At 42.6% G+C, this 13,317-nt stretch overlaps 1 protein-coding gene across 1 annotated transcript in view; it reads left to right on the top strand.

The window, feature by feature from the left end:
* Window positions 1-296: 296 nt before the first annotated feature.
* The window catches only part of LOC147115390 (scavenger receptor cysteine-rich domain-containing protein DMBT1-like), a 37,361-nt gene continuing 24,340 nt past the window's right edge, over window positions 297-13,317 (top strand). Inside the window, exons 1-6 of the mRNA XM_085989568.1 lie at window positions 297-309; window positions 1,623-1,691; window positions 2,815-3,126; window positions 6,189-6,506; window positions 8,396-8,710; window positions 9,747-10,061. Of these exons, the coding sequence (XP_085845694.1) occupies window positions 297-309; window positions 1,623-1,691; window positions 2,815-3,126; window positions 6,189-6,506; window positions 8,396-8,710; window positions 9,747-10,061 (1,342 nt within the window). The remainder of the gene's footprint in view (window positions 310-1,622; window positions 1,692-2,814; window positions 3,127-6,188; window positions 6,507-8,395; window positions 8,711-9,746; window positions 10,062-13,317) is intronic.

The following is a 13,317-nucleotide window of genomic DNA, read 5'->3' as shown; positions in this document are numbered from 1 at the left end:
GAAATCGTTCCTCGCCCGACCATAACAGTGAAAATGACCGCTAACCGCCTTCAATGAAAAAGTCGGGCGCATAAGTTGAATGTCATCCCACAGAGCGCATACTCAAATGGATTTATTCCTAACAGTCAAAGGCTCTGGGCACGTCCCATCTGGAGTATTGTGTACAGCCCTGGTGAGGTCATCACGGAGATGATAATATTGCCTTTTTGGAGGGTACAGAAGGGACAAGCAAAATGCTGATGTCAGCAATCTAACATGGATTAGGAAGTTAATTTTGACGTCAGTAGAAACAAAAAATGGCGGAGAGATGTAAAACGGGCGGCTGACTCGCTCTCACCCGTTTTACACAACGCACAAAGTCAAGATCTACCCCCTCGAGGAATTTTTCCTTATTTTCTTTGGAAACCATCCTTGAACTTTTCGTTGATGTAATTGCATTTTTAAATCAAAGCGACTCCTGCCAAGTTATTCATCAGGGCCAAGTTGGCAAACTAGGGCCACAAGATTCAAAATTAGTCGGAGAGAATGTATTCACGCAGTAGAATCTCTGAATCCATTCTCAGGGATGGTTATTGAGACTAACAGGGTAACTGTTTCTCCGACTGGGTCTGATGCAGTGAATGGTGCTCCGTAGGGAATCTGCTGGGGCTGCACTTATGTACTACTAGCTGGGGGGGCCGGCGTTGCCTAGGCTTTTTTGTAGAACGGCTGTTTACAGGGCCGTGTGGTTGATGGCCGGCGGCTGCTGCTTCCTCGCTCTGTTTCTCGGGCAGAGTGGGGCCCGGCCCGAGTGAACCCAACTCACCTCCCGCTCTGGCGGGCTGGGAGCGGGATACTGTGCCAGAGTCGCAATGTGGGGGTTTGTTGTGCTGGTGCTGTCGGTATTAAAAAAATGGCAGCGACGTTTTGGGAGGCTGCATGATTAGGCCTGCCGACACACAGAGTGAAACGCCTCCCGTGACACACCGATTGGTCAACCATCAGGTCACTGAACTGTAGGATTGGTCAACCATCACGTCATTCAACGCTAATGAGTGGTAGGGTTGGTGAACCGCTAATGAGTGGATTTTTGGAGGTTTTTTGTATACTGTCCGAACAATTTTTGTCTGAGCAAAAAGTACATACGCCTATGACACTCCCCGGATCATCAGCTTTCTTTTGATATAACATACGTGTAGGTATGCTCTATAACTTTTGAGTGTATAGCGGACAGACAGGCAGACATACATACAGACAGACTGATGGACAGACACCACTATTCGTTTATATATATATAGATGGCCTGAAATTCTGTGGGCTCCCAGTTCTCACAGGCTGCAATTCCGCTGACTGGTGAAGCCACCAAAGGATATGATTTAACAACCATTTTCAGTCGTTTTTACTCTTTCTCTTGGGTTCTGCCAACATTCTCGCGGGAGATTACAAAATCTGCTGCCGAATGTCCAGGCCTATATAGAGAAATGACGCGAGTGCAGGCAATAACTGAACAATATAGAAATTTAATAAGGATATCACATTGTGCGGCGGATCAGCTATTGGTGTGTTTGGGTTAAATTATTTGATGCCACTAACCAGTCTCTATAAATTTTCAGAATTTGTATCTCCCCCATTTTGTATTTCAGTCTCAGCAATTCAATCATCGGTGCAACCTCCCAGTCAAAGTGCTGCAGTTCAAGCAGTGAATGACAGAGGTAAACGATTTCTACATTTGGAGATAAATATATCATAAAATATCAAAAAAGATAAGAAACTAACCCTTTGTATTGAATTACCAAACCTTGCTCAGAGGAAACACACTATATCTGCTTTTCTGAACAATTACAATGTTGATTTTCTGATATTCTGCTCTGAGACTGGAGGACAACAGATTTGATATAAGGAGTTGGTCAGGATCTGTCATAAATTTAAATTGCCAAATGACCCCAAACTCTCAAAACAAAGTTTTTCACCGTTTCTTTCTTATCCTTTCAAAATGGCTGCCAGTGAAATGGAACGTTTACCACTCTCAGTGGCCAATTTTTACGAGGGCAACCTACACTTGAACTTAGACATGTTGAAACAAAGGAAACGTTTGTCCCAGTGTCTCCTACCATTTATTATGCACTCTGCACACTCATGTTCGTTTCAGGCGCTAGAAAATGCACATCCAGCGCTACACTGAATTGGGAGTTAATGCATGTAGGCGCAGTCCACTGGAACGTGACGTATAACTGGTGGCAGATACAAATCCGCCCGCGTGGAGACCCGCTCATGTCGAATTTCTCGCCCGCGGGGCAATAGACCTGGCGTTACAGATCGGTGCTTATTTATCATCAGAAATGTGACTCCAAATGTGTTGTACTTCGGTCGTGTAGCAATGGGAAATGGGCCATTCAGTGTAGATGGATTCAGATTTGTTTTGCATGGGCTGCGGGCGGCACCGGCAATGCCACGTGTATTGTCCATCTCCGGCTATCGCCGTTGGCCATAATACGTTCTAAAGATTAATAACGGAAATCGTTTCAAAATCAGAGTTATAAGACAAAATAAAATGGGTAAGTGGCACAGGCTAAATATGCATATTTTAGTAATTCCGCCTGTGACACAAAGTCACAGGGGGATCTGTTGGAGATGGAGAGCCATTATGCCAAAATCGTAAAATAGCAAAATGTCAAACAAAGTGAAACGTCAGTGCACAAACTAACTTTAATATTCTGATTATTCAAAGTAATTTTAGTATCATGTTTTAAAGTGGATTGTAATGATTCTAAGATGATTATTTCAGTTCAGTTTGGGAATATTTACATAATTAGCGTTTTTCTTAAATTTTAACAGAGCTAAGAGGCGTGAGATTGTTGGGCCCGCTGGCGCCGTGCGCCGGGGAACTGAAGGTTTATTTCCAAGGCCAGTGGGGCTCAGTTTGTAGCAGTCTGTGGAACTCAGCTAATGGAGAAGTCGTCTGCAGGCAGATTGGCTGCCAATATCTTCACGCATCAGTAACCAATCCCATCTCACGAGAAACGGGACCTGTTTTACTGGATAAGGTTCAGTGCAAGGGAACTGAGCCTTCTCTGTGGGAGTGTCCCTCCAATGTTTCGGGTCAGCAGAACTGCGAAACTGGCACGATTGTAAGCGTCTACTGTAAAGGTATCTGTGTTGTTGCTAATTACTGATGATTATGTTCTTTCAATTGTTTTAATCGTTTGCATGAAAATTATCCCAAAAAATGCTCTGCTTTCACCATGTTTGTCGCATGCTGAGCTCCCAATCTCAGTCCTGCAGTCACGGGAAGTCTCGCAGCGGAGGTCTTACAGGAAAAATGCAGAATGAGAGGTAATTTTAACTGTTTATCACTTGCCAAAAATGGGTGATAGCGAGTTTCCCTCCATTTTTGCATCTGACGGCCATTGTTTGGGGACTCCATGTCTGGCAATAGGTTTTTGTGACTTTCTATCGGATTGCTCTAACGTTAGATTTTGTTGTTTTGTGACTTTGTTCCTGGCTGTGCGTCACTGTATCTCTCTCTTTCTGTCTCTCGGCTGATATATTTCAGTGAAACGCAAATATTCCAAATAATATCAATAAAGCACAACTGATATTTAGAGTTGATCTATTTGCTTGCAAAATTCAACAATTTTGTTTTAATATGAGCAAAATCAAATTGAAATGATGACATTTCTCTGTCTTTTTTATCTGTCTTTGTTTCTTCCCTTTCCCTGTTGTCCTCCATGAGTTTGACAATTAACATTTTCCAAGTGTTAGCAACACATCACTGGTAATAACATTAAAATTAAAAGCTTTAGCTCTGTTTTCGAAATTCAACTGATAGAAACTGAAATTGGAATGAAAAGGAACACGTGCTCTGTCTGTTTTGTCCGTCTATCTTTCTGTTTGTGTGGAATTTTTAACTTCGGCTGGGGGCGAAAATATCTGACAGTGGATTAGCTACCCCTGATACACGCAGCCTGATTTTGCGTTCCATTGAAGTCAATTGAGTTATTCTGTTTGTTTTTTTTAATTCACCTCATTGCAGTAAAAGGAACGAAAAATTGAGCAGAGTGTCTAATGTGTAGCCAATTCAATTCCACACCCGTTACTCCCCCAGAGAAGTTGATAGTTCTACTCTGTTTCACCAAAGCAAACACACACAGAATGTTAGTAATTAGAATGTCTACAATTTCTAACTTTGAAAATAACATTTGTGATAATTGGACACTTTATTTTTGCTTTATAAATTATCCTTTTTTTTTAAAGAAGGAGTTGAAATAAGAGTGAGGAAAGACAATTTGGCATAGATTTTTGTCTTTACTGCCTAGGCATTAAGTAAAATCTGGCTGTACCACAGAAAACATTTTGGTATGGAGGATTGCAGAACAAAAACATTGCCTTCCGGATTTTCATTCCATTTATTAAAATAGACCTCTGTCTGTGACTACTTAGCATCTCTCTACAAAGTGTGAGACAATGTCTTGCTTCTATGTTGTAAAGACAGAAGTCTACAAAAGCAAAATACAGTGGATGCTGGCAATCTGAAATAATAAAAACAGAAAGGTCTGGAATAATTAGCAGGTCAGGCAGCATCTGTGGAGAGAGAAAGAGAGTTAACGTTTCAGGTCGATGACCGTTCGTCAAAACTGGAAAAAGTTAGAGACACACAGGTTTTAAGCAAATGAGAGGCAGGGAAAGGGGGAGGGGAGGAAAGAACAAAAGGGAAAGTCTGTGAGAGATTCGAAGACAGGAGAGATTCAATGACAAGAGGGATGCTGGTACAAGCAAAGGGATATGTTAATGGGACAAGTAAAGAATCAAAAGATTTGTCTAGCAGAGGTGTTTTGTCAAACACGAGAAGGAAACAAAAAGCAATGAAAATGAACAGTGTAAAAGAGACAAACTGAAATCCCATCGGAGAGCAGAGCAGAAATTCCTCAAGTTGGCCATTCCTGGAAGAGACATAGCAGTGAAGTAAACACTAAAACAAAAGCAAAACACTGCAGATGGTGGAAATCTGAAGTCTGGCATTCGTTTTCACCAACTAAATACACTTTCTGAGGTTTATGAAACAAACATTAGGTATTTAATCAAAACTGTCTCCTTTTTCTGATTTTATCTGCCCCTCTCTCTCTCACATGAGCCCTCTCTGTTTTTATTCAAAAATGTAAAACGTACCACAATAAAGCTTATTACAATTGTCTTCTAGTTATTCTTCAAATAATTTTGAATAAAAACTAAGCACAAGCAACCAGAAGATAAACATATAATTGTTAACACTGCACATGCTCAGTCTGCGCAATTTGTATCAACTACGAGCAACACAAATCCACTCCAAGCCCAGGTTGTTGGCAAAAGCTGAGCCCTAAATATTTTATCGAAGGAATTTAAAGATATAATGGACAATCCATTTGATACAATTAATCGTGCTCATTCTGAAAAATATATATTTTTATCAATGCCTTATTTGAACATTATAACTCTCGTGTAAAGGCACGATAAATAGCAAACCATTTTTTTGTTTTAAAGAACATGTTCAATGATGAGTTGGGAAAAGATAATTGCCCGTAATTTCCGATAGGAGGCTTCCTGCGTGTGAATGACTCACATCGCGAAAAAATCTATGCCTTTACCTGAGGGCTTCGGAGGTCTGGACTGTTCTGCTGCTGCGTCTGTTCGCGCTGAAATGCGCAGCACCAAAACATACCTCGGGACGCATGCGTTTCACGTGGGCCAGGCAAGCCAATGAAAGAAGGGAATCCTCAAAATGGGGCGCAACCCCTTTGGTTTCATATTCAATTCTCTCGTTACAAAGCAAGGATTTGGTCTGCCTTATTTTCGCCTTGTCTACATGGGGTGCCCCTGTGCTCCTCCACTCCATTTGAAATCTCAAAATTTTCCTATTCATTCTTGCAAAATGTATTTCTCTCTGCTTATGCAGCAGCTGTGCTTTATTTATAGTGCTAACTTCCGGTACTAATTGCCAGCGCTCTATGTGCTATGTTTATACTGATCACTACCTCTGCACTTTATGCTATATGTGTAGAGCTAACTGCTTGTGCTGCAAATGTAATTTTTTTTAAATTTGGTGCAATTTACAGCAGGATAGACTTGAGATGTTTTGTGTAGATGACCTTGAATTAAAGGCTCTGTGTCTCCAGTTTAAATCGGTGTAATATATTTAAGGTGAATAATCCAAAACTGCATTTCTTTCACAACAGCCAAGCAAATGGTGGCGCTGGTGGGTGGAGGAAATCCTTGTGCTGGAAGAGTTGAGGCCAGTAAATTTGGACACCGGCGCATTATTTGCGGTCGAATGTGGGATATGAATGAGGCCCGCGTTTTGTGTAAATACCTGGGCTGTGGTGACGCTGTATCTGCATCAGGGAATTCCCAGTTTGGGGGTGGACACTGGCCTGTGTTCAACGCTGAAATTCACTGCAAAGGCACCGAGGACGATCCCTGGAAATGTCAGCAAAAACATTTGGCTCACAATAACTGTTCTACGGAAGAGGAAGCTGCTGGTGTCGTTTGTTCAGGTAATTATTCTGCCTGCAATATCTTAGAAAATAATTGATGGTGACGTCACTCCATCCCACAGCAGTGAACCACAACAATTGGGCATGGACGTGCCATTTTAAAAATACTGAAAGCTATTGAACTCACTTTGAATGTTGACAGCTTTAGTGGAAGAATTTAAGCACGGTTAATATATCGATTTATAAATTATCCATTTCGTTATTCGTTTCACCAAAATAAGAAGTCCCTTCTACAACTTGTTGTCGTTTCATCAGGGATATAAACAACAGAGGGCAGCCGATCTCTAGTTGGAATAAGGACGGATGTGAATATTGACAATGTTGTGTCAGCCAAAGAGTTGGAGGCGGGACTGGACTAGCGATTTTAATTTACTCATGAACTACAGCAAACAGTCTCCAGTGTACAGCAGGATTAGTTCACCAGGAACATGCAGTCAGTGGAGGATAGTGACATAATACAAATTGATTACTTCTTCATCTTCAACAAATTGCATTGTGTGGACGAGAGTTATATAATAAAAATATTATTTCGCCAGCAAAAGGCAGTCACATAGTACAATTTATGTACATTGTGCCAATCCCAGTTACTTAGAGCAGTGCGGTCTCCAGGCGTGATTGGCCGGCGACTTAACCAATCACCTCCATTCCGGTCCGGAATAGTGGTGCCACTATACGCAGCCAAATAAAAACAGATAATAATGTCTAAGAACCATGAAAAAACCTTGCGGAAGACGCGATTTTTCTAACTGCCGATTGAAGCAAATTGAACATTATTTGTGATATTCCAAACAGTGTACTGCTACAGCAATATATATTTTTTCACAGTTCGGATTCACAAATATAACTCCTAGACATTTTGAAAAGTGCCAGAGTCCAGGGCAAGAATGGTTGTAAAAAGAGGATCTAAAAGCGACATGAAACTCCTTTACACCAAGCTGCTTGTTGAGGTGCTGGGATACAGAGTTATAGAGAACTGCCGGCAGATGTGTTGTGGGGTTGACAGCCGAGTGTTGTAATGAGAGATGGAGTCTAATGGTTTTGGGCACCAAATAATCTCGTTCACAGCAACAATTTAGTTTTGTGACTTCAAGAGCAGCGCTGCCGATATACAAATAGTGTAAAGGTACCCAATCCAGAGAATACAGAACACAGTGGCGTCATGGTAATTCTGTTAGGATAGAAGAGATATGCGACCTGTATTTATGCCAACTTTTTTACTACAAGTTGTCGCCCTTATCTTAGCCTCGAAGGTCTTTTGCTCATTACTTCTCAGAAGCTCAGTATCGTAAAGAAATCATTAAACAATTGATGGCCTATGAATTAGATGAGAACAGTTCTGAAGAGAAGAATAAGCACATGGATCATATACTCTTAACTATGATAATTAATTATTCTAACATTTCATCGTACCAGATTACCGAAACAGATTAATGATTAAAATAGCTTTATTTTTTAGCGATTACAGTAACACTTTAATGATTACAATCACTTTATCCCAACAGCTAGTTTTAAGCTTCAAATGCTGACAGTAACATTCTGTTGTATTTTCCGGTGTGAGATGATGAAATTCTGGTAGTGACGGCCGCCTGAGATTTCATTCTTGTCATTGAAATTTCAGAAAGAACCCGAAAGGGTAAGATACGAAAGGGAAAGATCGAATGAGATCGCAGCTCAGCGATTCCAGGATCTAACTGTATAACAAAAACTCTAAATTATTTGGAAGAACTATGTAAAATATAATGAAAGGTGCATTATATTAAATCGTGAACTGCGGGTTTGAACACAAGGCCGATATTTTCAGTAAAAAAAAACTTTATTTGTTCTTGTTTTAAGCTGCTTGTTGAAACAAATTGTTTTGAAGATTGTTTACCATCTGTTTAAAATGACAGGACACAGACAGCAAAGACTGGCTGGCGGAGATGACGGATGCACTGGAAGATTGGAGATACAGTATGGAGAGACCTGGGGAACTTTGTGTGATTCGCACTGGGATTCACAGGACGCACGTGTGGTGTGCGCAGCACTGAAATGTGGCGACGTAGTATCAGTACCCGGAGGGGCTCACTTTGGAGAGGGCAGTGGTCCTATATGGCAGGATACTTATGAATGTCAGGGTAATGAGACCAGCCTTTGGGACTGCGCCACTACACCAAGAAATCAGCACAACTGCACGCACAGAAATGATGTCAGTGTCATTTGTTCCGGTAGGTGCTTCATTCATTCGTACAGCTGGATTGAGATAGTGATGAAGGCAGATCACAGGTAGCTTAAAATCTGTGAAACTTCCCTAATAGGCTCGATACCTTTTATCTCTAAAGCTCTATCATTTATATGGAAAACATCGTTGACGCTCAAAATCAGACCCACACTGCAGCCGCCAGTTTAACATCGGAGGTTGGAAATGACGCGGAGATATCACGTAGCCTTTTCGGATCAAATTCCTTTATTCACCGTATTAATAGAGATATTTGCAATTTAAAATAAACACATCATCGCAAAGCACCGAAAGTCAATCGAATAATACGGTACCGATGCACAGGTTCCAGGAAAATCTGGTGCCTGACAATGGTTACATTAAAACCCCACGGATTTTGATGGACTTGTTCTTCTTCGCCAAAAACTGGATCAGAAAAGTACCTTTCCTGCAGTCCGCCCCCAGCCCCCATTCGCCGTTCGTACAGCTTCCGTGCCTGGCGCCACTTCTGCACCGGGTTTCAAAGGAAGATTCCTCGCACCATTTCCCTCTTTACTTCAGCCATTTCCAGGACTTTATAACCTATCGCACTCCTCCTAGCCTAGTATTCCCTTTAGTTGTAAGTTATTCAGGCTAACAAAAGCCCATAGCTTTCCGTCACCTGATCATTCCTTCCTAGTTTAATTATTTCTTTCTTCAGAATATTGGTATCATCTTCCACTATGCGGCCTCCTCTTTCACCTTGGCTCTCAACAAGTGGCCGAGCTGTTGCATTCCCCAGTCATTCCTTCCCTCTTACTGTGGCGCTGCATTGCTGTGTTAATTGTTACAGCGATGTCAAGCATACATTGAGAAACTCTTTGTGTAGAACACAAGGACCAAGTGCAGATGACGCATTGCAGGGTTTGTCACTCAGTCGTATCACAAATATAAAGCTATTCCTGTTTAAACAATTCTATTTGTCTGCATTTGATAGGTTAAAACGGACAAGAACTTCCCAACGGAATATAAATCAGCTCAATAATATTCATTGTTTGTGCACAAAGGACAAAAAGGACCGCGATTAGTTGGTGGTGAGGACACCTGCTCAGGGAGAGTGGAAATTCTGCTGGGTGACACCTGGGGCACGGTCTGCGATACTTACTGGGATTTACAGGATGCGGCTGTGGTATGCAATCAGCTCGGTTGTGGGACTGCGGTATCAACGCCACCGGGAGCTTTCTTTGGAGAGGGAAATGGTCCGATATGGAAGGATATCAACGAATGTAACGGCAATGAGATGCGTTTGAGCGACTGCCCCGTTGCAGCATGGGGGCACCATCCGTGCACGCACAGAAATGATGCTGGTGTTATCTGTTCCGGTAGGTACATCAGTGTGAAGTATCAATGATTCATAATTATTTTAAAATTCAGTTCCTTTTTTCAAATCCCGCCATGGTCTCGCACCTCCCTATCTCTGTGATCTCCTCCAGCCGCACAACGCCCGAGATATCCGTCCTTCTCTAATTCTGGCCTCATGAGCATCCCTGATTTTAATTGCTCAACCATTGGTGCCAAGGCACTAAGGTCAGGACTACCCTCTCTAATCCTCTCTGCCTGTCTACCTCTCTTTCCTCCTTTAAGACGCTCCTTAAAACCTACCTCTTTGACCGTGCATTAGGTCACATGCCATACCTTCTCCTTATGTGGCTTGCTGTCAAATTTTGTTTTATAAAGCTCCTGTGAAGCGTCTTGGGACATTTTAGAGTCATAGAGTCATAGAGTTATACAGCACAGAAAGAGGCCATTCGGCCCATTGTGTCCACGCCGGCCATCAAGCCCTGTCTATTATAAGCCCATTTTCCAGCACCTGGTCCGTAGCCTTGTATGCTATGGCGTTCCAAGTGATCATCTAAATGCTTCTTGAATGTTGTGAGGGTTCCTGCCTCTACCATCCTTTCAGGCAGTGAGATCCAGATTCCAACCAGCCTCTGAGTGAAAAAGTTATTCCTCAAATCCCCACTAACCCCCTGCCCCTTACCTTTCAACTATGCCCCTTGGTGATTGACCCCACTACTAAGGGGAAATGTTCCTTTCTGTCTACCCTATCTATGCCCCTAATAATTTTGTACTCCTCAATCAGTTCCCTCCTCAGCCATGTCTGCTCTAAGGAAAACAACCCCAGCCTGTCCAGTCCCTCTTCATAGCTGAAGCACTCTAGCCAAGGTAAAATCCTGGTGAATTTCCTCTGCACCCTCCCCAAAGCAATCACATCGTTCCTATAGTGTGGCGAACAGGACTGCATACAGTGTTCCAGCAGTGGCCTAAATAGCGTTTTGTACAGCTTCATCATAACCTCCCTGCTCTTATATTCTATGCCTCGGCTAATGAAGGCAAGTATCCCATAACACTTTTTAACCAGCTTATCTACCTGCCCTGCTGCCTTCAGGGATCTATGTACATGCACACCAAGATCCCTCTCATCCTCTGTAATTCCTAGGGTCCTACGTTTCATTATATTCCCTTCCCTAATTATTCCTCCCAAAATACATCACCACACACTTCTCAGGGTCACATACCATTTGCCACTGTTCTGCCCAGCTGACCAACCCGTCTATATCGTCCTGCAGCCCAAGGCTCCCCTCCTCGCTATTTACCATTCCACCAATGTTCGTGTCATCTGCGAACTTACTGATCATACCTCCTACATTCATATCTAAATCATTAATGTACAAAAGAAACAGCAATGGACCCAGGACCGATCCCTCCAGTACACCACTAGACGCAGGCTTCCAGTCACAAAAAGAACCTTCGACCATCACCCTCTGCCTCCTGCCACTACACCAATTTTGGATCCAATGTGCCAAATTGCCCCAGATCCCATTTGCTCCTACATTCTTCAATAGTCTCCCATGCGGGACTTTGACAAAAGCCTTACTGAAGTCCATGTAGACTACATCAACTGCTCTACCCTCATCCATGCACCTAGTCACCCCCTCGAAAAATTCAAACAATTAGTTTAGACATGATCTCCCCCCGACAAAGCCATGCTGACTATCTTTGATTAATCCTTGCCTCTCCAAGTGGAGACTAATTCTGTCCCTCAGAATTTTTTGCAATAATTTCCCTACCACTGATGTTAGGCCCACTGGCCTGTAATTCCCTGGTTTATCCCTTCTACCCTTCTTGAATAATGGATCTATGTTAGCTGTCCTCCAGTCCTCTGCCACCTCCCCTGTGGCCAGAGAGGATCTGAAAATTTGTGTCAGAGCCCCTGCAATCTCCTTCCTTGCCTCACACAGCAGCCTGGGCTACATCTCGTCTGTGCCTTGGGATTTATCCACGTTTAAGCCCGCTAAAACCGCTAATACCTCCTCCCTCTCAATAATAACTTGTTCAGGTATATCACAATCTCCCTGCCTGATTCCTATGCCTATATCGTACTTCTCCATAGTGAACACAGATGCAAAATATTCATTTATCCTCACCCACATCTTCCGGCTCCACACACAGAATGCCTCTTTGCTCCCTAATGGGCACTACTCTTTCTCTGGTTATCCTTTTGCCCTTAATATACTTATAAAACACCTTGTGATTTTCCTTTATTTTACCCACCAGTGTATTTTCAGGCCCCAACTTCACTCTCCTAATTTCTTTTTTAAGAACCCCCCTGCACTTTCTTTACTTTTGTTTTTAATGCTTTTATCTGCCAAAAGCCTCTCTTTTTCTCCTAATCCATTCTTGTATATCCCTTGACATCCAGTGTTGACGTCCATGCTTGTTGGTCCCAACCTTGACCATTATGGGAACGGGTTGGCGTTGTACTCTCTCTATTTCCTTTCTGAAAGCCTCCCACTGCTCTGATGTGGGTTTTCCGACAAGTAGGTGATCCCAGTCCACTTTGGCCATATCCTGCCTTATCATATTAAAATCTGCCTTTCCCCAATTTAGAACCTTTATTTCCATTCCATTTTTGTCCTTTTCCGTGACTACATTAAATCTCACCGACTTATGGTCACTGTCACCAAAATGCTCTCCTACTGACACCTCTACCACCTGCCCGGCTACATTCCGTGGAATTAGATTCAGCACTGACCCCTCTCTTGTAGGACTTTCTACATGCTGGCTGGCTCAGGAAGGTCTCCTCGATGCACTTTAGCAATTCCGCACCCTCTACACCTTTCACACTCTGACTATCCCAGTTAATATTGGGGAAGTTGAAATCTCCTACCTTTGTCACCCTATTATTTCTACACTTCTCTGAGATTTGCCTACATATCTGTTCCTCTATCTGCCCCTGACTGTTTGGGGTCCCATAGGACACTCCCAGCAAAGTGCTTGCCCCCTTTTTGTTTTTCAGTCCTACCCATATGGCGGTCATTAGAGGAAACTGCTAAGATACCATCCCTCCTTACAGCAGTAATTGACTCCTTGATTAATATTGCGACACTCCCTCCTTTTTACACCCCACTCTGCCTCGTTTTCCACGTTAAAGGCTATACAAATACAATTTGTGGTTGTTCCTATTTATGTGTATGTTGTGGCAGTACCACTGGTTGTATCTTACATAAAGACACATAATTCCCTTTAACTTACCTTTTGGGGCCATTGCTCTTTTAACTTACCTGTTAGGGCGAT

Source organism: Somniosus microcephalus, chromosome 6, assembly GCF_052327205.1.
Source record: "Somniosus microcephalus isolate GS21.2 chromosome 6, FLI_Smic_1.0, whole genome shotgun sequence".
Classification (NCBI taxonomy): domain Eukaryota; kingdom Metazoa; phylum Chordata; class Chondrichthyes; order Squaliformes; family Somniosidae; genus Somniosus; species Somniosus microcephalus.
The sequence above is the reverse complement of the archived record's forward strand: the minus strand, read 5'-3'. Positions and strand labels throughout refer to the sequence as shown.